Source organism: Empidonax traillii, unplaced genomic scaffold (assembly GCF_003031625.1).
Source record: "Empidonax traillii isolate 1590-97213 ecotype Southwest subspecies unplaced genomic scaffold, ASM303162v1 scaffold74:size2480735, whole genome shotgun sequence".
In the NCBI taxonomy this organism is placed as follows: domain Eukaryota; kingdom Metazoa; phylum Chordata; class Aves; order Passeriformes; family Tyrannidae; genus Empidonax; species Empidonax traillii.
The window spans coordinates 439,815-467,748 of NW_020955267.1; the positions used below are offsets into that span (position 1 = coordinate 439,815).

The following is a 27,934-nucleotide window of genomic DNA, read 5'->3' on the forward strand; positions in this document are numbered from 1 at the left end:
AAAAAAAAAAAAAAAAAAAAAAAAAAAAAAAAAAAAAAAAAAAAAAAAAAAAAAAAAAAAAAAAAAAAAAAAAAAAAAAAAAAAAAAAAAAAAAAAAAAAAAAAAAAAAAAAAAAAAAAAAAAAAAAAAAAAAAAAAAAAAAAAAAAAAAAAAAAAAAAAAAAAAAAAAAAGATGTGTCATTCCAGCCTACAATAGCCCCACATCAGGCAAACATTACATTGATTTTATCACTAAGCACAATAATAATTCTACACAACAGTTTCAAGAAATAATTCATGTTACAGTCAAGTACGTCATATGCCACAGGTATGCTGCTGTTCTGAGAAACATCTATTGCTACTTATTCTAATCATGATACTGAATCTCATTATTACATAAGGAATGAAGGTACTCTCAACTCAAGGTTAAAAAGCAATACTCTCCCCTCTCAGAACTCAGTAGGGTCAAATCAACATTTGTATTGTGGCAAAATGCATGAATTGCTTTGAATATCAGTATTTCTGTGCTAACACATCTAACATTTTATTCAATTTGAGGGGAAAAAAAATATCCAGTGATGTAATACAATTCATTGGGCAATTATGAAGGCAAGCCCACACCTTTTTTGAAAACTGTTAGAAGGAAACACTAAGTCCCTCCATAGTCCTAATAAAAGTAGTTCAGGCACATCTGGGATCTCTATCTGGGGTAACCTCTTTTATTAGCACAAGAACTTGCTGCCAAGTTGGCAGGGAGAAGAATGCTATTCAATAGGCTTACACTGAAATAAGAGTTGATGCATAACATTTTGTCTGAAAAGAACCCTTGGGATGGCTAATAGTTGAAAAAATGCCTCAATGCCATCACACAAAGTCCAACAGCAACATCAGCTACAGAAGCTTTTACAGTATGATGATCAAGCAGTCAAAATCATAACTAAAAGTAGTTACTATGCCCATTTTAATATATTTAATACTTGATTGTTTATGTCTCTCAGTTCAAAACCAAACCAGCTTTCTTTCTCTTAAAGAAATCTTGCATAAACTCCCCAGTAAATATCTTTTTCCAAGTATTTAAAAATAAAGTTTCCTTAAACCAAACTCTTTTCCTTGAATTTCAAGATTTGTCCTATTGTAAACTTAGAACAAAATATCACTGTTTCTAAAACATCCTTTGAATAATGCGCTTTGCTCTCTTTCACCCCGCAAATGCTCAAGCATGTCCTACTTGCACATGTGTAAGGTTCTCCACTAAATCATGCATACACAACTATTTGTAGAATTGGGGCTTTAATATCAGACTCACCGTGGATCTCAACAACATGGTGAACATATTTATATAATTTTGTTTTACAGTTTACACATTGGCAACTTCTTAACTAAATTTCAATGATTTAATAAAAACATATCTTTGATAGAAATAATGAAAATAATAGCATAAGAAATGCAATAATACCACATGTAATTTGTGTTTAAGCAGATGAAGGATAACTTTTTGCTGAAGAAGTTAAATCAAAGAAGCTTTACATTTATTTCAGATTTTTGTTTTAATGTAGGTAAGACCTTAGTACTAAATGAGTCCATTTGGAACACTGAGTCACACAAATAATATATTCCTTCCTTAAGGGTTTTTGGATCCATTCCTTCCCTAGTAAATCTATTTTATAGCTTTAACAGCAATCCTAAAATACATGCCAATTATGTGCTTCAACCTAGATCTGCGAATTGGGTTCTTTGATTCAGAATTGCTTGCCTCAATAAAATCATGTGTAACTTTTTAATGAACTAGCTAATTGATCAGCAGCACTTGTTATAAGAAGCTCAGGGAAGAACTGAAAAAAATGTGTTGCTTTGTTGGTTTTTTCTTTTTCTTTTTTTCCTGGAGACAGCAGCAGCAGCCTGTATTAGTAATCTTAATAACACAGAAGAGCAAAAGCACTTACTCAAAAAAACCCAACTCTGGTCTGTTTTTAATGGTTGTTTAGAGGAACAAACACAACTGGGGGATATGTCAAGGCTCTCTCTGCTTCAAATCCGTTCCTTTCTAAAAGCATTATAAAATGAATTTCATGCGTTTTTGAAAGCTGGATCCCTGCCTTGTATCCTATTAGCTTTGCTAGACCAAAAAAAGTAAATTCCCCTATAAATATCATTGGAGCTCTAACTTCTGATCTAATTTATAGTCTTGAAGTGTGATAAGAAGAATGTGCAGGCAGCTGTCAGCAACACACTGAACAGACATATGTGCAGAGATGCTTTTCCAGGGCTGGAGTGAAGGACCTCTGCTCGGTACCAGCATCCAACAGGTGTCAGAAGCCAATGGACACTCCAACATATTATGTGTTTGCTGCAAGCTTTATCACTTTAAAAATGAGCATCAGGCTATCTTTCCTCCCCTCTCATTTTCCTGCTTCTTGGCTTTCTGGGCAGAATGCTGCGGTGCTGAGCACTCCCACCCTGGGAATGCTCACAGAGCTGTGGGAGGCACTTGGCCCCACAGGTTCCTTCTAGCGGGGACAGGCCCAGGCATTTACTGCCTACCCTCCCGGCTACTCACAATTCCCACCTTCATCTCTCATGCCATGAGGGACCTCACAATCTTCTTTTCAGGCTTGCACCTGAAGTCCAAAGGGCTTGGTCTTCCATGTCCCCTATGAATGAACGGTACCTTTGCAGTGGCTTTGTTAGATACAAAAGTGCCCTGATATTGTTTAAGAAAAGAACATTAGTGTCCTTCCCTGTTCACCCCACAGGACACATGGCTGGGATCTCAAAAAGTAGGAATCATGTAAAACTATTTGAGTATTTGGGGTTTGTTTAAAAGGCAGTGAAAACTGATGATTTAAATCCATGAAAATATTTTAACTTACCTGCATTAGTCATCACTACAACTACTACTTGTGAAATGAATAAACCTAAATTATTGTTATTTTACTAGCATAAGCTTTCTTTTTTATGATTGTAACAGTCCTTGATTAATAACTCTGAATGGGCTCTGCCTGAAATCCCATAATGTGGAAGGTGCTTGAGTTCTTTCACCAGTTCTCTGAATTCCTTACCATTTAACAACTAAGACATCCTATTGAGGAGCAAGGACTCTATATACACATATCAGTTTCCAATGCCTAATTTCTTACAATTCTTGCTAGATTTTTAATAGTCAGTATTTCATTCTGAGTTTAATAAAATTCTCAGTCCACATCATGCTTCCCTGTCGCCATTCTTATTGCAGAAGTCCTCCAAATTTTCTTTTCTAATACAATGAATACCTACAGAAGAAGGAGCAGATGTGTGTGCTTTCTGAAAAAAAATAAAATTCTCTCACACCCCTCTATAATTTGCTAAGGTTTTTGTCCATGTTTGCTAATATCTCATCAAAGTTGTCTTACGGATCTCTGCTACTACAGTATCCAGGTATTTAACGTTTAAAATCGGTTCACGACAAGGTTACCTAAAAGTCCTCCCCCTTTTATTTACTCATCTGATCTGGAGAGGGATTTTCAATTCATAATAAAATTGCTTCAGTCATCCTAAAATCTAAAAGGAAGAAATCAGTATTTTCATCTCTGGATTGAAGTAGATAGAGAGCAGTTAAATCCCGGCTATGCAGGACAACCACAATATGATGCAGAGCAGACAAGACTCATTAAATTCTTGCCCCTGGGTTTCCAAAGACTATACCCTCATGCGTAAGTTCCAGAATCTCTTTCTGCTTTTATGCATTGCTGCTTACTAGTTTCTCAACCACAAAGTTCAGAGGGAAAAAAACCACTGACTCAGAGAATCAAGCTTTGTACCAGGCTGCAGCGTTTGCCAACAATATTACCTGCATTTTTCTTCTCTGCACGTCTTAGTAGGATTTCATCATATGCTCTACTTTGTTTTGAACAGAGCTCCTAACATTTCCATTCATGATTAGGATTTATGCAGTACCAAAGCAAATAAATTTAGGTACTAAGGTGTTTAGAAGAAATAAAGAAGGTAATTACACGGCATAACAACAAACCAAACTAAAATATCTGTGGAAATTCAGTTAAAACAACTTTTAAATAAATGTACAGCCTTTGGAAAACTGAAAACATTTATAGTTTTTTTTCACTTTTAGTAATTCCCATGACTCCTAGCTATAGTTACTCCACCAACATAAGTTGTTAAAAATGTATACTATGAAGCTGTAGATAAATATATACTATTTAATAGTTCACATGGTTATAATAAAAAATAACCATATTATATTTTAAAAAGATTTTGATTTGTTAATTTAAACATTTATTCAGGTGTTACTGTGACAACTATCTACTGATGCTTAGATTTCATGCAAAACTTTGGACTGCAAAATGGACCTTGATCATATAATTTATTTTACTTTTTGGCTCAAGTTCTTTGAGTTACTTATGTTACTTACAGGATAATAACTAAATTGAGAGTATAATTCTGTCACTTATTTTAACAGCAGAACATATGAGCTGTTAAAGAGCTGAATATTAGTTTTCAAAACAAAAAACTTAATTATTTTAAGCCAAAGATACAAATTTTCCTAGTGCAGAGGTCATATTTTAAGTACTATAGTATTGCTATGATGACTATTTAACTGCAAAAAACATATGAGAATGTAATAAAGTAGTAACATAAGAAACAGGCATAGAACAGAACTTATTCCAGTCATTCTTCATAGTAGTCATAGACTCGCCTCTATTTGCAGTTACATTTTTGTAGTTCAATTTTCATACAGATAATATTTACTTTAAAACAATAAATCAGAATAATGGGTGGAGAAGTATTACCACTCATTACTGGTACTCTCAGCCAGTTCTCTGAATGTGAGTCTTCTTCTTAGACCAGAGAAAAGTACACCAATCAGAAAAAGGACATCTTTTCTGTAGGTCCTATTCCTTTTATAGATGACAGCACATCATCCCATCAAAAATGCGAGTGGGAAAAAGAAAGCAGGACTTTATATATTCCAAGAATATAATAAAAATTTTTAAACATTAAAGCCGTATTTTGTCAGCTACTAATGAAGAACTCCTCTACTTTTTTCTCCTGCAGTAATTTTCCCATTGTGTGCTTGGGACAAACATACAGTAGGTATAAGATCAGAAGGAAATTTTCCATGTAGCTTAGAAAATATTCAAGAAAAAGATAACTTGACCAGAAGCAGGTCAAACTAACTCATGTAACTGTTTCATGAAGATCTACTCTGGTAATTTTGCTAAAATTAAATTAAAACAACTGGTCAACAGTTACATACAAATAATTCAAAATCTTCCCAAGAAAGAAATACAGCAGAAACTAAGTTCAAGCCATAAATATTTTAATAATCTAATTCTATCAATGACTGTGTGTGTGGAGGGAGAGTTCTAAACAACAACAAAATTAGTGAAAACCACAAGTTTTTCATTCCACACTAAAAGCTGTTCAGAGAAACCTCATGAATACTCTTAGCTATGATGTGCAAGTGCCCTTTTATTTCAAGAATGAAAATACTGAAAAGACTAGCATGTTTCACAACAAGGTGAAAGTATGGATTGAGGCTCCAAGCTGGTGTCCTCCCCACCTATTGCATACACACAGCAAGAGCTGCCTGTCCCCAACTCCAGCCTCCAAATCCTAGACTGCTCTTGTGTTTTGGAGGTCCCAGATACAACTGGCAGCTATGGGCCTCTATGAGCTCCTCACAAAGTATCTGCCTTTCCTCACAGTTAAGGACTTGCAAAAAGCACACATTTTTATCATCTTTTAGAAATTGCTCTGATGCTATTCTGTGTGAAAAGCCTATCTACAAGTCTGCCAAGGAGGGAACAACTCCACTGGCCTCTCTAGTGTCATGGATATGTCCAAGGCACAATTCTGGTCACCAAAGCTTTGCTTTGGCTGTCTGGATACAAGTTCTGAGCACAACATAAGACAACAACAGTGATCACAAAGGGAAGCTGTATTTGAAAGGTCACTCAATATGTTTTGTGAAGGATTGTGCAATTCATGTAATCAGCTAGGATGTGTCAACTGTAAAAGCAATAGGCAAATTTAAACACTATTCATGTTTTCTGTCTACATCTTCTTGTGTATGATACACTTAGTTACACTGGTGAAAGAATCTGCAGAAACCGCTAACAGTTAAAACCAGGATTTTGTTCTTTATAGTGATGGTTTGTTTCTGAAACTTTTGTAATCTCTATTTCCTAAGTAAAAACCAACCCAGAAAATCTTTTTTGCCCCTTATCTAAACTGGACAAATCATTGAAAATGGTATCACAAGAAATAATTTTTTACTGTCAGAGATGATGGAGCTATTTTTATGATTTTAAGTATGGGTAGTTACTTGTGGCTTAATACATCAACAGAAGAAATCTGGTTTTCATTAGTTTTGGATAAAGTCTTCTATGTTTTCCCTCAAAACAGCTTTTAGAGAAACAACAGACAAAGTGAAGAGGAATATAAACTAATGGATAAAAGAGATTTCATAAGAAATCAGATATGATATGATATGATATGATGATATGATATGATATTATGGCCCCAGTATCCAGTCTCGATTCATGGAAAAATGAGAATGTGGTTTGGCTGATTTCAGTGTGTAACATGTGCCTGCTTAAAAACTGTCCAGTTTTTTATCTCAGTTTAGTTTCTATTACAAAAATGTATATTCTCTCTTGACCTCTTACCATTTCTGTGTCCTGTGAAATTATTGTGACCTATGAGTCCCTTCCTGAATCTCTGCAAATTAGAGTATTTGAAAAATTTAAATGTAGGTATGAACATTTCATCTATCAGATAATTGATACCAGATTAAAAGAATAATTCTGCTGCCTTTAAAAAGTAAGAGTATTCTCTATCACTCAAAAAACATCCAAAGGTAAATCATAACACCTCTTTGTAAAAACACATATCTGATAAGCCACAGAAAGGCTTCAAATGAGCACTTACTACTGGTCATTACTGAACAATACCAGACATACAAACAGTAAGCATTGCTCCAAAACTTTTCCAGTTTAGATAAATGTAATTAAGATCTATATGCCACTGGAAAAAAAAAATTTGTCCCTCAGCAGTTTTTATAGAAAGGGCCAAGTAGTTCTGCAAACTTTTTATTTCAGTGTCCCTTATGATAATCACGCAGCACTTCTCCTTCTGAGAAGGCAGAATAATTGTTGCAGCCTTCCAGCATGAAGATATATAGCAAGGATTTTTTTGGCGGGTTGTTCAGTACTTTTCAGTATTCATAAGCCTTCAAGTTCTTTGATGAGATTGGTCCCATTACAGCTTACTTTATTCTGATTTTTTTTCTTTGTATTAAAATCATTTAGCACTGAAAATTTTCCAATCACAGCAAAACGTACATTACACTTGCTCCTTATGGTCAAAGTAGAAAAGATAACTAAAAATACCTTTTCTCCCAAAGGAAAGAAGTAGTCAAACAAAGAAATCCAAATTCACTTTCAGTGGAAAATAGCCAAATTGTGAGTTGCTGAAAGAAGTGTTAGTTTTATGTGTTCACCCAACCTCCTTGTGCTGGAAAATATTTGAAAGGGAAACAATTTCATTAATATATTGTGGCTGAGATTTTTAAAATACTGGAAGGGATACAACTAGACTTTCTCTTTGAAAAATACAGCTAAATACCCTGCATTTGAAAACATCAACTCACACACCTATTCTCATTAAAATACAAACCATGTCAAGAGACTAATAGCTAATATACATAACATGGACATCACCTACTATGCTTATGTTGCTTCCATTTAAAGATTACTTTTTTTCTATGAAATTGTATGGCTAAGTGACAAAAAATGTACACCCTTCAAGTAGCAAAATAAGACAATTCTCAGTTAAAGACTGAAACTCAACTCTTACTCACCCAGCTGTGCCCCAGTATTATAGCTTATATGGAATTCATTATCAACCAGTGCTGAGTGATGTCAGCAATTCTTAACATACAGTAGGACACAATAAGGCAAGTTAAGGATGGAATTTTCTCTGAAGCACTGTGACTTTCACTGCCGTGGTGACTTACAGTAAAACCAATAATATTGGAACACTTGCATTCTACAATACAGTTTATCAGAAATAGTGCACTTCCTTTTGTAAAAAGCATAACCAAAACTTAATCCCTTAACTTTAAAGAACATTTGCTATGTGTTCATATTGTAGCTTGCCAGTGTCTTTCGTAATAATACATAAACACACATTCAGCAAATTTTGATGTAATATTAAAATTTGTCCTACTGAGCGATGAGAAACCTTTGACACCTGTTAATACACCTTATCAATTCACTGTATGAAGGTAATAAAAAAATAAAGGTAATCAGTTATCACAATTCAGTGTAGTGGAAAAATAGCAGCTATTTTCAGACTTCATTAGATTTATTTTTATTTTTTCTAATAACTCATACTATTAACAGTTATCAACAAAAACTAATGCTAAACAAAACTCAGGAAAATCTACAATGCAGGTTGTACACTGAGATCAGAGGAATAATTTTGGGTATTCAAAACTGTGATTCATAGTTGTTGCTACAAAGCTGTCAGGATATTTTTTTTTTGCAGAACCAAACAGCCAAAATCAACTACAAGTACTTGACATCACAGTTTTAAACACTAGAAAACAAGACTTAATGCTGTAACAGAAGCACTAACAGACTCTTGACAACAGCCTTGCAAGACTGCACCTTTTTATCACAACACACTCTCCCAGCTGAAAAAACTCACTCGTTACCCAGGATGGTGTGGAAAAAAGATCGTTGTTGCTTCAGGAAAGACAGTTGCTTGAAAATTAGCATAAAGTGGTGAAAATTAAAAATGAACATTAGTTTTTTTTCCCCAAATCCAACCTAACTACTCCATAAAGCAATGCACAAATCATTCACTATAATGAGTCATAACAATGATTTGTGATCTTCCAAGTTTTCATTTTACGCCCCTCTGTTTTTCCTTAAAGACAGGAGGATAGACAAAGACTGGAAACTTTGGGTCATATGGATCACAGCACCACTGCTATGTCTGGAATTTTCTTATAAATATCCTATTGCTCTGAGGTTCATAGGCCTGACTGAAACAGCAGGGACGATCTCATTTGTACTTTTATAGTTGTAGAGGGATTTGCAAGAGTTAACACAATTTTCCATAATATTTCTTACTGACTTCAGAATAAAGGGAGAGTTCCCTTTTTAATCAGTATCTGAAACATTGTTAAGTCTACAGGGAAACAGGAATTCTTTCAGATTTAACAAGACTTTTCCAAGTGCTGATAATTTTAAAGGTACAAAACAAGGCAACTTTTGAAAAATAGAGAGGATTTCAGCAAAGCATTTGTGGGTAGCAGTCACTGCAGTAGTCTGGAGGATATACTTTTCAGCAGATTTTACTGCTTGTTTGCAGCCTTTTGCCTTTTGAGGATTATTTTTCCAAAATGATGTGGTCCTTTCGAGTTCATGAAAATATTAGAATCTGGTAAGTATTGTCGGTTCTGTTACAGTGATGTCTATCTCAGAAAACAAACTGTTTCACTAACCACCAGTGGGAAGCTAGAAAAGCTCCTTTCATTTTGTACAGTCACAGAAGTCTTTTAAAGGCATTTTGCTCACATTCTTCTCCAGGCAGGCAGGCAGGCAGGCAGACTATGCTAATATGGCTGATCTGACTCTCATATTGAGCCCTAGGACAGAAAAATAGGAACAAGGCAGTTCGAATGCTATCCATGCGGTATTTCTCTGCTACAAGGACTACTGTTTTTTTTCCTTACCATGTTCAGTACCTCTTCCATACATTTGCTTAGTCAAGTCTTCATAGTGCTACACGGATTCAGAGATAAAACTAACTGAATTACTGAATTGTTGAATGTCTACTGATAAATAAAAAAAGGTGTGTTGAAAAATGACTTTTGGAAAAACGTGCTTCTGCATGCTTACACAGAATTAATGGGTAATTACTATATATGTTATTATATATAACAAGTAGGATTATGCCTTTGTTGGCAAATTGCTATGTCTTGTCTAATGCTAAACTGAGAAAGAGTGCAATGAAAAAACCATAAGTGTAAAACATGTAGACATGCCCCCTCTCTCATTGTTTTTCTTAGCACATGTGCTAGCAAATGGGAGAGGCAACCATAAGGCTAGCTCTTTGGAAGAAGAACAGCATAATTTATCTTCTTCCTGAGTTATCCTATGATTCTTTCAAACACCTAGCTGTATAGTGGTTTTCTATGTGATGTAACACTGGTGGTAGGTTTAGCAGCTTCATTTTGGTCTAATCTTTGTGCAATAAAGCACAAAGCATTATGTTTGTGCACATAAATAGGAATCCAAGGATCTGCAGGATCCAACTTTGCTATGGAGCCTGAAAGCTGCCCAGTCTCAAGCATGAGAAGGACCTATTGTACCTAAATGTCGCAGAGTACTGCAAGGATAATTGGTATTATCCTTGTTAAAAACCTACAGTTTGTCCAACTTGTGTTCTGAACCTCTTCCAAGAGTAAAGCTGACCTTAAAGGTCTGCAGAAAGGAATCTCCAGTTTTATTACATGCAGGGGAGACATTTTAGCCCTTTTCTGTTTCAAGAGTCTCTTGAAAATGCAGCCAGCCATCCTGCCTAACAGCTAAGAGATGTATCACCCGCCAATTTATTAGAGGTCATTTATTAGAGGTTACAAGATGCCAACTTGTCACTGGAACTGGCAGCAGAAATCGCAGTCTCAAAACTGACAAACACTACTGCTTTTGTTGCATGAAGTTTTGACTATGAGCCTGTGTTCTTGGGAAAAGGGCAAATAGGGAAAGTCAATCACAGGGGAATTACTGATGGATGTATAGGGAGTGAGCAAAACTGTGAAAATAGGTGGGACAGAAAAGAGTGTGGTGCTGAAGAAATACAATATATTGAGCATTTATATATAAAGATTATATATATTTATATATTTATATATATAAATAATATATATATTTATATATTAAAAATATATATTTATATATATTTATATATATAAAGATTAAACACCTTGAGGCACACATTGGTCAAAATATGAGCAATGTATGATTGCATCTGCTCCTTTCTTGTCATCTCTAAAACCTATAAACAAGCACTGCAATTCTGTACATTTCTCACTCTTCTACTGCATTCAAGAGATAGTATTATTGTGATATAAATGCTATCTGAATTACTATATAGTATTCATTTACTGTACCCTATGGTATCAAATTATAATTCTTAAATCCATCAGCTCCCATTAACAATATAAGCAGCTTGAAAATACATAAGAAAAAGATCTTTGAACTTTATATGAGGTACTTCTGTAGGACTTCCTACCCTAGGCAACAAATACTACAAAACACTATATAGTTTTCAGAGGTTTCCTAGACTTATACTACATCTTATCTCTAATATCAAATGGCATTTCTAACATGTCTTAAAGTCTTTTTTAGGATCAAAGATGCTCCTCTGATCACTGTTTTGTTTAACATCAGCAATTGCTGTTTTCCTTCTCACTGCTAGAGTATATGTGTGCACAGAAATAGCTTTCTTAAAATACACAGAGGAAATATGGTATGACTCAAGGAACTAATTTTCTTTTAAGGAATATGTGCAGGGAGAACGGTTCCATGTCTACACCACTGATAAAATTTATGTCTGAAGAATAAGAGGTATGATCAGATGAGTAATGTACTTCCAGATCTGCTTTTATAATGCCCTCTAAGTAGCCTGCAAAATTCCTGCCCAGGATCAGGCCTGTGTACTAAGAAACACTTGACCTGCTTAATTTCTTATCATTAGGTTTCTGTCCCAAGGGCTATGACTGTGTGAAGTTTCAATTGATATATTGAAGAAGCTCTTTAACGTAGATGATATGGTCAATTGGAAACATTTATTAAATAGTGCTTGCTGCCTTCAGAAGAGGAAAAATTCTCAAGATGAGCACCAAAACTCAGCTTATAGGAGCTAAAGAGCTCAGAGTAGATGTGAGTAGCTATGAGTGAGGAATCGCATTCTAAAAATGCTGAAGAGAGACTGAATCATCAGTAATAAATCCTTCCACCTCTTTTCTCCTCAGAGAGAACTTCTCACACATAAGAAAAAGAAATCTCTTTCTGAAAAAACCCAACTGATTTACATGGTATTTACACAGCTGATTCAAGATGTACTTTGCAAAACTCTACTAAAAATCCATTTGTTTATTTGAAACAAGTCCTCATTACACTGCTAAGAAGCTTTAAAACAGAAGTCAGGGTGTGAAAACCCCCACCAAGTTATTTCATATATAAACCCAGAAACTCTAGGAAGTGCAGATATGATAATTTGAATGATTTTATACATGCATGCAAATATATACCCTCGTCTTCCCTGTAATTCCAAGGAATAGAATTCTGTATTATGAAAGAAAAAAAAGGAAGAAACAACGGACACACCACTAATTCTTCAAATTCCTTATTATGTTTGAAATACACTTGCATGTTAGTTAAACAAACATAAATCAATAGACTGACATATGCCATAGAGTTTAGATACCAATTTAACACCTCTGCATAAAGTTAGAGAGGAGATTTACAAAATCACTTTGAATTTATTATTTCTAGAAAGGGTAGACAAAAGTCTTTGAGGATTAATTTCATGCTGTGGGTTAAATTTCACTCTCATGATAGGCCAACTATTGCCTGGGGCGCTACAGATAATGAACCTGACAAGGGATTAGCAAGGAAACACTTGTGTTATTATAAATCGTGTACACTTCCCTTTCTAACCAACTTCATCCTTCATGACATTAACAAATTACACTCTTTGTCCATGTTTCAGTATAATGCAAGGCTGTGAATGACCCTGAACCAATAGTACACTAGATAAGATCTTCTCAAGGCATAAATAACTATTAAATTTGGTTGAAAGATCCAGACCTCCTGAAGGGAGAATGTAAGACATTTCATGTCAGATCTCCCCAAGACCCAGAGAAACATTTTAATAAAAAAATCTCTTTTAAGAGTATCAGCTGATACCGTCTAAAATAGTTTCTAGAGAGATGTGGGCAACAGAATTAAATGTAACACAGAATCAGAATAATTTATTTTTTTTTAATAATCTACCTCAAATAGCCTAAGACAAGCCAAGCAAAGATGTTAATGTCTTGGTTTCACTGTAAACAGGGGATTTACTGAAGAGCTCAAAACCACAATTTATTGTGTGCATGTTAGACTAGAAGTTCCAATAATGTTTTTATGCCTAGAGCCAGTTAGAATATCTATGATGAAAATATAGATGTTTTCTGTGTTTGCTCCTTTCATCCCTTTTCTTGAAAAGTTTCAAACTTTTACTAGTAAAAATCATTTCAGTTTCTAGACAATCCATGCTGTGCTATGCTGGCAGGCACTGGTAGTGAAATTGCATAATATTACAAGGTTAAAGTAGAAATCTGACAACATGAACTGGATTCCTTATTTAGACTCTACCATACAAACAGAAAGGCAAGAAAGAAGGCCAAGCTCTGAACCTTCTCTTTTTGACGCAAATCAGCTTAGAACAGCATTCCTTGAACTTTAGAGATGGTAACATTACTGCTAATGTGTCCTGTAGGGAAAGAGAATCCTAAAACTAGTTCTAGTAACATAGTTGCCCCTCTGCGTCTTTCAGAGCAATCAAGCACAACCACAGAAAGTATTTTTTTGTACCCTATTACTTTCCCACCTCCTTTGAAGCCAAAGCCTTTTTGAGGCAAACCATCTGCAGGCTACGGCACCGCATAATTTCTAATCACCACATGCTAATCACCCATACTAAAATACTCAGAGATTTATTTGTGCTGGATTGCAAAAGGCATTGACAATTTTTATTTTTATTCCTCTTGTCAAATAGCCTAGGCACAAATCCTTGCTAATGCTCCCTTAAGCACTCTGAGGGAACATGACCTGACAAATTGTTCCTGGACCCCAAAGGTGTGAGCTTATGATGTTGGAAAAGTGTCCAGTTTTGTCTCTTTGCTGCTATTTCTGGAAGCGAGTGCTCTCCCTCACTGTAGTTAGAGAATGCCACCATGAGTCATCCTGGGCTAGGCCAGATGACTCCGACCTACTGCCTGGCTGGTATTGTTCTTGTATTACCAAAACACAGAGGAATTTCACCATTGTGCTCTTGCAATGTATCAGTATCATTTTCTGACTGCCTACAGTATAATATAAGTATTTGCTGCACTTCCCTCTTAACTTTCTAACTGGACAGGAAAAAATACAGTTGTATTAGGACGCTGATAATGTGGGGTAATAAACATTTTGTGGTTTAGAATTTGCCATTCTGACTCCTTGGCATCATATCAGGCTAGTCAACTGCTCTCTTCACTTAACCATACAGCTGAGCCAGCTCTGCATTCAACAGTAAGACCAGAAGTTTGGCCAAAACTATTATTAAAGAGGGACAAAACCCTCTTAGAATTACAGCTAAGCATGCCCTTATGATAAAGAAATGCTTGGAAACTGTAATGAGTCCCATGGTCAGAGCTCTCCATACTTTTCCAGGGCTGGAGGTGCTGCAGACCAGACTACTAGGATTCAGGTGGGCTTAGTACTGCGAAGATAGTCAGGAATTGCTAACATCTTATACTTTCCACTTAGAATGTAATTTGATGAATGGTTGCTCTGATGACAAAGCCAGCTTAAGAAGATCACTGCCTGTTGCGGACTTTCTGTTTTACTGATGCAAATATCTATGAGGCTTATGTAGTAGAGAAAAACCAAACACAAACCCCCACCCTCTATGACCAATTTCTGGTATTAACCCAGATTGATTTATTTTTCGTGATGAATTCAAAGCTGCTCTTAGGTGGATGCACTCAATTCACACCAAAATCACAGCTTTGCTTTAAATAATTTTATTTTCCTGATGCAATTTGTTCTATTTTCTACCATAGGATCTCATAAATACCATATTCAGCATAATATCTGAGAGGCCTATCATGACCATGGTATGTGTCTCCCTGTCTCAGCAAGTATTAAGCTTAGAGCAGAAAGTGATGCCTTCATCTAAAGGGGTCAAGAAGAAACACAGCAAGTAAAGAGCTGCTGGCAAATGAAGTGGAAATAGAGAGGAAGAACCTGGGACAGGTTGTTAAAAAGGATAAAGAAGAGACACAGAGGGAATGGATTTGGTGGAAAAACCGCAGCCACTCCTGTAAGGTAGACATCAACAGACATAAATGAAATTATCTGGGCTACAAGGATCTGCAATGATTTATGCACATGCTTCATGATATATTCTTTAAAAAAACCTTTTCATCATTTTTGGTGAGTAATTACTTAATGAAAATCATGTTCTCTGCCTCTGGGTAGTTTGAAAGCAGCAGGTTCATTCTATGAAACTTCTTAGAGAAATCTTTCAACTGGAGACATTCCCAAAAGACACAATTCTTAAGGTAGATATATAAAAATGTTCAACAAGAAGTTGATTTTTTAAGATTCCTTTCTCCTTAAGTAAACAGGGTACATGTTAGTCTGCAAATGAATCAGGCTGCATCAGGAATAAGGATGTTGAAGTTGGTGTTTAATATGCACAAGAATTTAAATGTAGTCATGTGGCCCTTGTTGCTGAAGAGACACATTATTATGGATTGTGCAACTTACAGTTTCCTGAAAGCTACTGGCTATAAATTCAGACATATTAAGTTCACTTAGGATGTAACAATAGTGTACATTTCTCAGTTGGTCATTACTTGAATAAAAAATCTTAGATCAGCTTAAACCAATTTCATGCTACACTTCTAACCATAGCACAGAGCACATTCTACTTTGCATTAAACAATTTATGTTCACATCTGTCGCATATTACTTGTTGCCTCTTTCCCCCTTCCCTGAGGGGAGTTTTGTTTTTTGACAGCATTTTATTGTCTGTACTTCTGGCTAAATCTTGATTTATGAAGCAATAATTACAAAAATAATGTAAATTTATTTCTAATGTTAATATTTCTATTTAATTTTCATTGACTATGCCTATGGAGGAAGAAGTTAAAGAAAATCCTACCAACAAGTGGAGTAAAAGAAAGAAGGCATATACCTAATTACTAACTATCACCTACTTTTATCGCCTCATTTTTACTAAAGAAAAGCAGAATTGGATGTGATGGATAAGAACTGCAACTATCTTACTCATAAGAGATCTGCCACTAGTTGTCAGCTGGTCAAACTGATATCCTGAACTAATATTTGCCTTTTAAAGATTGAGGACTTTCTATTAATATGTGGCACATACAGACGAGATCCACAGGAAGATGCTTTTTAGTTGACAACAAAGACTCTCATTAGGAGATGAATCTTCAATGATTGATACTCATCTCCAGTCTGACAGGTGCTACAATGCAACAGGCACACTTAACTCTAAACAATTTTACAATTTTATATAAACACTAAAACCAGTGACTAAAGAGAAACTGAATAGAATTAACATGTTAATTGTAAGTAATGAAAATGAAATATTCAATCCTTTATGCCAGGTGCTGATAATTTCCCTTGTGAACATTTTTTGTCAGATTTTTTCAAATTCACAGCTAACTTAAACTTTGAAAAGAGAAGAGCTAGGCATTGCTTGACAAGCTGAATTAATGTGTCTATCAGCATTAAGCCCATGCTGCACAGTGACGTCTCTCCAGTAGGTAAACTGCCTCTGAGACTAATGTGTCTTCACTTATTACTTCACTCCTCTTTGGCTAAGCTCTGAAGTGCCAGGGGATACAAATGATCTTGTCTGCAAAAAAATTTAAAGCCTGCTGTAATACAGAATGGAAAACACAGAGAGCAAGGGCTCGTCAAAAAGCAAAATCAACAGAGAGTATCGGGAGGCAGAGCTTGCTGTCTGTAATGTGATCCTTCCACACACCATAATCTCCATTTTATTTTGTCTAATGAGGCAGGAGTTAAAACAGTTGACCTGATCAAATTCAGATGGCAGGCCTAAAGGATGAGCCCCCTGCTGCACTCTTGTCCCGACACCCTTTGTTACCTCCAAGTGAGCTGAGACCAGGCTGTGAACCATGTAAATAGGAGGTTTCCAGGTTAATGAAAAGCTGCAACACCCTTCTAAGTAGTGAGAGGAGGTTATACTTTTCTAATCCCAAGAAAGTTTCATGAACCTCAGCAATAAAGTTTAATGAATGCTACTCAATTTAAACCTTGCAAATAGAGACTGCACGAAGGGTAATATTTTCCTGAAAAAAAATTCTATAAGCAGTGCTCAGCATATATTATTAGAATAACACGAATTTGTTTCCTCATGATAAATTCAAATATGTCAATTAAAAAGAGATGTCTTGGGAAAAGGTAGTTAATGGTTCTTATGAACTGATGTTTTTATTAGGTGATGGCATGTTTGCTGTTTCATTTCATTACTCATCTGCCAAGGAGTTTCTTTCAACACCAAATCAGAATCTACATGCTACAATCATGTAACACATTCAACTTCAGTCCATGTGCTCCAGCTGCTGACAGAGATAAATCTTCAGAAATGGGCGAAACATAAAAATTTCTACGTTATCTTTCAGCATGTAACATAATTTGCAGTCTTTTACACAAAGGAGATAAAAATTGGATTCGCCAACTATATTTTTACATGTCACTTGAAAGGCGAGACTGTGTTGGATAGGATGTCTTCAGTGTCTTCAGAGAGGCATGGAGACCCAGGGAGTGTTAATTTGTGCTTAGTGAATGCACAGCTTTTATTCAATTTTTGAGTGTGATGGAGGGGAGCTAAACGTGCTCTCAAAAGATCACATAGATAAATTAAGTGGATAGGATATAAATAGAAATACCTCAATGTGTCTCTGGAGTTTCATTAATAAGTTTGAATACATTTCCTGGTTTAGGATGTCTGGGACATCTTCTAACATGAAGCATTCCATACAAAAAAATATATACTAACACACAGAGAACACATTAAACTGGACAAGCAAGACATTGATGCTTGCATAGTCCAAAAAATACATGTGTGATTTATGCTTGGCTTGTGCATTTACATTGTTTTAAATCTACTGAAAACTCATATTAATTTAATTTATCTGTCTGAAAGGAAACTGTGACAGATCTCACATCTGTCACGTTTTAGGCTTATCTTCTGTTGTTCATTTGTTACTTAATGTACTACAACTTTGTGTTCAGATATCACTGGACAGTATTTTTAGCCTGTTTTTCCTTTCCTCAATTAGACATTTGTGACACCACTTTTCATACATTCCAGTAATCAATTCCAAAGCCATTCATCAGGATTTCAGAAGCCACTCTTGAAAAATTAGATACATGTGCTCAGCGTAAATGGGAATGCAATGATTTATGACACAGGTCATTTGGAAAACCCATGAGTTCTTCTCCAGTGACATGCCAGAAATCACAACTATTACTATAGGGCTGTGATCTGTTCATTATACAGCTTATGGGAGGTGTGCCATTTCTAATTCATTTTTAATGTGTTACACTTTTTCTGGTTGATTTTTGAAAACAAGATTTACAATTGTTTAGAGTTTGACAAGAACAGTAAACTGCTAGTTTAGTTAATATGTTTTAAAATGGATTGATTAAACTATCAGCCTGTTTGCACTCAGTGTTCAAGTAATACTGTTTTAATTGCAACTACAGCAGTCAACAGTTCTGTAAATCATGTGTTATGCACCCCTTGGATGAAAAAAACCACAGATGCTCAATCTAAGTGGTAAGGAAGAAATTAAATTCCTGGGTTCTCTTCAGTTTACAAAGGGTGGCAATCAACAACAACAAAAAGGGTATTTCCAGAATTCCATGATCTCAGTTACCTGCTCAAGGGAGGGATGAGTATGTTCCTGAATCATCCAGCTCACAAAGCCTTGTCATTACATCTACTAGAAAGGTACTTAGTCAGCTCTTTTCCCACTGGCAATATGAGAGTGAAAAAGCAGCTCTGTCACAGATTACAAATCCAAATGAGCACAAATTCATGGTGCTCACCATATCAAAGCAGCCAGTGAATTTTTCACTGCTTTGGCATTGGCACAATTTCTAACCACTGATTAAGGGTAAGTTTATAGAAAAGTAGCAACTAAGTAGTTTATAGTATAGATGCAGACATGACCTTATCAAGGATATAAGAGGGTTATAGTCCTCAATTCACGCTACTTCACACAGTGTACAACCATGTCTGGTTGCACGACATACAAACGCCTATGCAAATAAACACCACAAACATTCAGGCAGAAGGCATCTCTGCCATTGTGAATGTAGGGATTAAGTCATGCCTAGCAAGTCTAGCTAAGACAGACACCACAGTGGCACTGATGGGCTCTGCCTTTAGGCTGAGTCAGAATCTGCCCTAAACTGTAGTAGTCATGTACAGCCTGTTGGAATTAGACATGCACTAAAGCAGAACCTTTGCATACATTTTAAGTACTTAAGTATTATTCATCTTATTTACCTTTGGACATCTTTTATTCAGGTGTTGATTTTAAGTCAGGAGCTAGGCTCCCTGAAGAATCAGTCAGAGACATACACCTCCAAAGTCCAATTCACCCCATCCAAAGATGGGTATCAAGGACTGATGGAATTACTTGTTCTGCATAATTGTTCCTCTCTTTCCCTTGACTATAGATGGAGCTGTCTACCTTTTGATACACTGTCAAGCCTCTAGCAAGTGTCCTTAAAGAAGAGGTACACATTTGTCAATGGTCTGTTTTCTTAGTTGGCTCTTTGCATTTTCAAGAGTATCAGAGATATTTTACACGAAAATACAATTAACTTTTCAGAAAAGAGAGTAGGTCACTTAAACTTGATAGCAAACTATTATCAAGTGTCCTCAGATCCAGAACCATGTCCAGAGGGCACAACATAGCTGCAGGTGTCCCAGTATTCTGTGGAGGTCACCAGAGGAGCAGCAATGGTGAATTTTGAATAGGTAGTCCCCTTTGGTCTGCTTGCTTTGCCCACAAGACTGCAATGCCTGGGGTAGACTCTGATCTTTGGATTTGTGATGTAAATCCAGACTTTGCAGGATGACAAGGAAAGGAGGTCTAGGATAGGGGCAAGGGATAGATGGAAGTTCAGAGGTGGCAGACTCAGCAACTCAGTGGTTTGAGCACCCACAAACGTGTACATGAAGAGGCAGTTACAATAAGAGCCAATGTTTGTCATATAGTCAGTGGACTTCTCCACAACCTATGATTGTGAAAAGATCATGGAAAAAAACCTAAGATTGTGGAGAAAATCTAAGATTGTGGAAAAGAGAGAATAAATAACAAAACCCTTGATGAAAAAAATGCATCAGAATTAGATGCCAATATGTCTTTTACTTTTCCTAATGTGAGAAAAACACCTATGAAACATGAAACTACTGAAATTTAGTTCATAAAAATCTGAAAACAAGTCTGCTAATTTGATTAAAAAACAATGTCAGAAGCACCCAGCAGCCACCAGGAGATAATATTTTTTTTGTCAATTTTGTGGGTCCGCTCTGAAGATGGCTCGGCCTCTTTGTGTTTTGCTTTTGACCATCCCACGTTCTCTTTTCTCATTGTCAGAAGTCAGAGCTGAGCTGACTTCACATGCACAGTCTTACTGCTCCTCACTCCTAGTGGCTCTCCTCCCTCCTGAAAAATACCAGGGTAGAGAAGCCTTGTACCATCTCAGGAAGGTCTACAGCTCCTGCAAAAGGAAACTGCAGTGAGATTGTGCTAATATAAAGGGATAATCTAAGCAGGAAAACAAGAGAAAGGAGTTCTGGGATAGTAGGGAAGAAGGGGTTGTGCTGTAGAAGGAGATCTGTGTCCAGGAAAAGAACAGGGTGGTTCTGCTCACTCAGCACCACATTGTGCTGTGGTCTCCACCATGGACTGAAACCACCCTGGGTTAAATTTTGGCCTTTTGTGAAAAGAGGGAGAGGAAGTGAGAAGAGGAAACAGAGAGGAGGAGAAGGAAGAATTTTACCTATGACCCACAAAACTTGTTGAAGCCCACATCCAAAACATTTCACAGTAATACGTGGTACAACTTTTTTGCCATACAGTGAAACACTGAAATTAATTCACCTATTGCTTGTATATTTCTGCAATGCCATTCCACTTATCCCTTCCTTGTCATTCTTTTACTGCAGCTTACATATGCAGTGATTGGATACTTGTTTAAATGTAAGGAAACAATATTTCAAAGTAACTTAATGAGAAAGTGCAACCTACTATTTGCGTACAATAATAGTTTACTTTTTGCTTGATCCAGAGAGACTGCAATTTTGCAATAGTCTTTGGCTTGAATGTCAGAAAATTTAGTTCTATATGTAAACCAAAATTATTTTAAAAAAAAATTGTATTTTTTTATTTTAGTTGCTCTTCATTTATTTTCTTTCTTTTTTTTTTTTTTTTTTTTAAATTTTTATTTTAGCTGAAGACAATAGGATTCATGAGCTGAATAGAGAGGGACAAATCTGTTACCAGATTTTACACAAATGGTAAGACTTTATTTGCTGGCAAAAGGATGGCAAAACAAAAAGACTGGGAAACAGGAGTCAGAATTTAAGCTGCTAGGTTTTCCGATTATTTCCAAATCAATAATATCTTGAAGTAATTTTGATCTTAGAAAGTCCTCAGATTTATTATATGAACTAAAAAGAGTTGCAAAGGATGTGTTTACATTACTGGACAATAGCGTTTACCTAGATTATGTCTTAATGTTTCCAATCTTAATTACTATTTTATCTGTGAAATACAGGGTCAGTGCAAGTATCTTTGAGCAGAGAAGTGTATTAGATTGGTGTTGTGGGTTAATTCCAGACAGCAGCCAAAACCCACACAGCCACTTGCTCGCACTCTTGGTGGTATCGAGGAGAGAATCAGAAGGATAAAAGCTTCAAAATTTGTGGGTTGAGAAAATAATAGGGATAGCAAAAGCTGTGTTGAAAAGCAAAGCAAATCAAGGAATTAAGTCACTTCTTCCCGTGGGCAGACAGGTGTTCAGTCCTGCCAGGAGAGCAGGGTCCCATCATATGTAATGGTTACTTGGGAAGACAAATATCACCACTCCAAACGTCCCCCACTTTCCTTCTTCTACTCCCCACTTTATATACTGAGCATGATGTATAGAATATCTCTTTGCTCATTTTGGATTACCTGTCCTGGCTGTGTCTCCTCTCAGCCTCCCATGGAACTCCAACTTCCTTGCCAGTGTGGCTGTATGTAAAGCAGAAAAGGCCTTGACCCTGTGTAAGCACTGTGCAGCAAAAATATCTCTGTATTACCAACACTGTGTTCAGCACGAATCCAAAACACAGCTCCATACTAGCCCCTGTGAAGGAAATTACCTCTACCCCAGCCAAAACCAGCACAATTGGCTATTACAAGCATGTTTTCAGACCTTGCCTCCCACAAGCTTGAATCATTACAGCTGCTATTTTAAAAGATTAACTCTGCTGTCGGGGACCTTAAGAAGATTTGGGTTTGCATTCAAATCAAAGAAACAGCAGAAGTCAGTAGATTCCTGGAGACAGAACCTTTTCTAAACTAGTCAAGAACATAAGATTTACAGCACATAAGCTCCTGCACCCACAGTATGCACTATACTATGTCATATGATGTGTCATGTACACTGCACAGATATACCACTTCTATTTCAGTAACATCCTTCTAATAACAGGTGGAACAATTTCTTCTTTGGCAATATTTCTGGCTGCACCACCCACTGTATGATTCTGATAAAATACTTGGGATGGATTTCCGAAAGACAAGCTCCTAAAATTACCCCAGGAACCTTGTGGGAGTATTGCTCATAATTTGATTTGATTTTAAGATTTTTACTCTTCTGGTTTTAGTTAAGCTTAGCTAGCTGTAAAAGAAAGAGTGATTCCAAAAACAAGCATTTTTATCTTAATCACAAAAATAAAAATTCATTCCAGAAAGGGCATTTACCCCAAACTGCCATGCACATGCCTTTTCAGCACAGCTGATCTAAGCTCTATAAGTGGTTTTGATCCTTGAAAGTTCAAACTCTTTCAATGTTTCCTCCATAAAGTTAACTCTCAATATTTCCCAAAAAAAAAAGGGGAATGAATAAAAGAACGATCCTGTTGTAGTATATTTATCTAGTTATTTATCACAGAATAAAATCTTAGTAACAACAACTGAAAGCATACTAAAGGTATGCCTAGCAACAGTGTCAGGGACAAAGACCAGAAGTAACAGACCTTTGTTTAAAATACACCACAGGAATATATTGAGCAGCTGGAATTTATAACCACTGGGTGTTTATTAAAACGTTAACCTGTCTAAAGCTACTGTAAAAAGTGGCCAATAGCATATATAGCTGCATTTGCAGAAAGACTGCAGGAGAAAGGAATAAAATTAATTACCTAGTTTTTCCCAAAATGTTATGTTTAACATATTTCAAAAATCTCAATTGATAAAACAATTTTGACTTGTCAGTACTTTGATTTTATATTCCTTATCTAAAGTGCATTGGACATATGCACTGAGTACAATATTTTCTAAAAGCACATGCTTTACAGTGGGAAGGAAAATGTAAAATACCCAGATCTACACATGAATGCTAAGAAGATAGCAATATTTACAAAACTTTTACTACTGATAGATGCTTGTGTTTTCTTATGGTCCTGGAAATACTTCCAAACCATCAGTGCAGAAAGCCCAAGAACAGCACACTATATGCAAGTCTAACACCTTGTCTGGTAAGACAGATGGATTTTTTTACTTTCCACCATGATCTAAGAAAAGGAAAAATGCTGTTCTTAGGATAAACACCGACCATCATTGATGATCATGAGGTATCCCAGTTTAAAGCCACATGGACCCGCTGACCTCAGCACTATGAAAATATGTAAGGCTTTGTCTTGAGAATCTACCACAAGAGGTGAAAGGAACTCTAGTGCAGTGACTGTGTACTTCATAGATTCATGCAAAAGGCCTTGATCCTTGGATGGCACAGTGAAGATTTGAACAGAGGAATATGGAGGGAGATTCTTCTTTTGACACTTGTCAAGAAATGAAGAGGATATGAAATGGTGTGAAGAACAGGACTGTACTGCTGGAAGGGAGTAGAGGTGATGCTGAAACAAACAAAAAATATAGTCAGTGTCTGCAATCACCAGGCCAGGTTCAGCACCCCAAGGGGCAATAGTATCTTTTGAAAAAGTAAAACTGATTCAGATTTCTTTTCCCTACAGTTCAACTAAAATGATGTAAGGGTCAAGTGCATGCAAGTGCCCCCAAAATACCAAGGAGTGAAAAGATTTTGGAGAATTTATATTTGAAAGTCGAGAACACTTAACGTACTGGCACAAACTGCATTGGGCCTAGGAAAAGACACATCTCCTGTTCTTCTCAGGGCTTTTATCATCCCTGGCCATCACAGCCTTCAGACATGTCCATAAAAACTTATCTTTTCTCACACCAGGGAGAGTTCCTCTGGAATGCAGGAGCAGAAAACATCTAAAATTGTCTCCTAGAAAGATTCCTCTTTCCAGGCAGGAAAGCTTTCTTAAGCAAAAACCCCTGATCTCCTCATAGAAGATCTACAGTCTTCTGGAATATCTACACTTACAATGAGATCCAGCCAAAAGAACTTATTTTAGAATACTAGTTTGGAATTACACTCTTGAAGGCAACAATTGAAGTGTCAGCTCAATTTCTGGCACGTGGACATATTATACACGACACACGAAGTGGAGGTGCAGGAATACATCATGGAAAGTGCTAAAAATTAAAAATATTCTGTATCTGCATTGGCAGCACAGATGTAAATATGGCAATCATTTCAAGAACAGATCCATTTGACAAATATTTTTTATTTTTTTATTCCTGTGAGTAGCAAAAATGTGCTTCCATCTCATTATTTGGATAAGGGGAGTTGTTGTAGCTGTTGGAGAAATGAGAGGCAGAGTATTAGTGGCTACAGTACTCTCAATAGGATCTGTCAGAGACACATTCAGTTCTTGCTTTTTTACAATGCAGACCTTAGTTGAACCGTGCACACAAGCGAACATGCTGGAGGAATGTCTCATTCGGATCTCATATTTTTGGTTTTGCTTAGAGCAGTTTCTGAGCTTTGAATATAGATCATGCCATGGAGACTCAGAGGTCAAGGCACCGGTGTAAGTTTTGAAAAGGTCATGACTTCCGATTCAGGAAGGAGGAATTTGAACTGATTCTCTCACTTCTTAGTTATGTGCTATGATGATGAGGTTATTGTCTATTCCAGATCACAGCTCCCTCTGTCAATCTTATCTTGAAATTAAGAATTTATTACATGGTTTCTTCTCAGATATTTAAATATATAAATATTGCACATATTAATTTATGTGAATTTCAGATAAATATTTCCCCAATGGCTTTGAAGTTTTTAATTGAGTCTCTGGATTAGCACCTGAATACTCAAGGAGCATGTGACTGCTGCTGAGTCCATCACACTTTACTTCAGTGACCATGAAAATGAGGACAAATAGATCAAACTATGGTGAGCTTCTGTTTAACTACATGACGGAAACCAGCACAGCTGGAGGCAATTCTTAGCAAATTGATCAGAATTCCTTTACTTTAACTACAGCTTAACTAATAAATAGACTTCTATAATCTTCTGCAATTAATATAAATTTATCTGCAATATAAGTGAAACATTTGATCTTGAAATATTCACTAAATCATATGTATATAACTTTAAGGAACTTATGTAGCTTATCTTTCTGCCAAATTGGAAAAGAATATATGTTTACAATAAAAACTTGTTAACTAGGAGCTCTATAGAAGATGCATGTTCATAATTAATTTCCTATGCAACAAAAGCACTGTTTTTTTTTTTTCTTTTTTTTTTCCAAAATTCAGTATTAACTTCTGGTATCTTTTTTTTTTGCTAGTTTTGTTTCTTTATTTGTCTGTTTAAAGACATTTTTGTATCAACTTCTGGAACTGGTAGTAATCTCTGAAAATTTGAAAAGACTGTACACGTTGCAGCTCTTCTTTTGCCATTTTTTAAAGTAAGGACATTTCATCCAAAAATACAGACATTTTCCTGGATGGATCTGTTTCTTTTAAGGGGTTTTTCAAATATTCTGTGAACAAGACAGGTCTTGAACTCCCTTTGAACATAACAGGCACTTGGAAAATCTAATAAAAATACACTTTTTAAAAATGTAATTGATCTGGCTTTTACACTTTTTCACAATTAATTCTGCAGTTACAGGCCGGCAAAATCTGAAAGCAATAGAAATGTCTTATTTGCTAAAATAAACGAATACACTGAACTCTTTTTTTTTTCTCTTTTCCTAAAAGCCCATGTTGCAATCCCTCCTAAGGGACTAAAAAAAAAAAAATAACAAGAAAAAGATGGAGTTTGAACTCAAAGCAAACATAAAAGCTTTACTTACAAAAAGAAAAAAAAAATCAATTACACACTCCAATTTGTTTTCCAACCAGCCAAAGGAAAGCCTGGTTAGCATGTTGCAGGATCCAAACACCTTGGATCTACATATTTCACCAAAGTTTACATTATGCCTATTTCTAAGAAACAAAATAACAATTAGAGACACCTGTTAAAAGTGCCTGCGCTCTGTTCACACTTCATGTAGTATCTTAAAGTGACAGCATATTAAAATGTCAATGAAATCCTTTTCCATTACAGAAGTATTTATAACAACAGAAAGTGCAATTAAATTGTCTGCTCCTAAGCACTTGTACTTAACTGTTTAGCATACAAGAAAGGTACTAAAATATACTGATGTAGTAGGGGAAACTACTGAAAATTAAATACTCCAAAAGACAAAATCATAAAAGATATGGACAGAAAAAATTAGTAGTTAGATTACCCTCCCCCCACAATTTTATCTAGTTAATAAGCCCATAATATATTTCTTCTACAGATAGTCTGGCAATTTTAGATGTATAGGCCTATACTGTAAAAGGAATATTGCAGATAAAAGAAATACAACCATGCTGAAATTACTTATTCAAAACTTCCCCTTTGATTATGTTCCCACTATACAATTTGCAATGACACAATCTTTGATTTTGACCCCTCCAGCATAGGAATATGTGCCTCACTCAGAAATTTCTGAGTGTGAACTAAGCCACATTAGGGACCATACTTGAAAAACAGAGCAAGATAATATACCTTCAAACGATTTATACAGGCCATTTTTATAGGTATCATTCATACTGTGAAGGTGCATCTACAGCACCTTCACTGTTAAAAAAAGTTAAATGAAACTTCCTACTTGATAAAGTGGATTGCTGTGGGAAAAATTAATTTAAAAAAAACATTGTTTAATTCAGAAGAAAATTCCAACAAATAGCAAAGTGTAAATTTATCAAAACTGAACTCCCAACAAAATCTGGCTTAAATATTCCATGTCATGAACTCAAGCCCATGTAGATGGTCAGAGCAGAGCCTCTAAAATACTCCAGCCCCATTTTAATGTTCAGTGGAGTATGAAGGGTGCTGCACAGTCTTGTGGTGGTGGATCACGGAAAGGTAAATTTGACTATCCCTTAAAAATGTTTCAAATCCATCTTAAGTCACAGAGATATGAACTGAACTTCCAAAAAATCTCATATTGTCATGTCAAATTATCCACCAATATTGTGTGTATTTAACTGATTATTCTGAGCTACAGGACTTTGTATAATTAATAAACAAAACTGTAATCAAGGGCATACTACTTTCTACCCACCTGTCCTGACATATTGCCCCAGGCTACCACTTCGTAGTAGAAAGAACAAAATTAACTGTCCCTCAAATATTTTTGCTCACAGCTTTAGCTTTAATGGAAATAATGCCAAATACAAGTCTGTAAGCTGTAGTACATAAAAACCCAAGACATTTTCATCTGTATCCCTTCTGCAGTTTCACACTAGCTTCCAAAGCAGTAGCTTCATCATTTTGAAATCTGAAAAGTTTACTGAAAATTCTGATTGATGTATCTTCAGAAGACATTTTGTACTAACATATTTATCTTTGCTTTCTGAAATATGACTAATCAAAAC

The 27,934-nt window shown here is 35.8% G+C and overlaps 1 protein-coding gene across 4 annotated transcripts in view; it reads right to left on the reverse strand.

Moving 5' to 3' along the window:
• The window catches only part of SLC25A21 (solute carrier family 25 member 21), a 248,677-nt gene that overhangs the window by 65,214 nt on the left and 155,529 nt on the right, over positions 1 to 27,934 (reverse strand). The window contains exon 1 of one of the 4 annotated variants that reach the window (XM_027880706.1): positions 23,759 to 23,944. The exons of the other annotated variants lie outside the window; for them this stretch is intronic. Coding sequence (XP_027736507.1) covers positions 23,759 to 23,847 — 89 coding nt within the window. The 5' untranslated portion in view covers positions 23,848 to 23,944. Of the gene's footprint in view, positions 1 to 23,758; positions 23,945 to 27,934 lie in introns of those variants that run through there. 4 annotated transcript variants of the gene reach the window in all.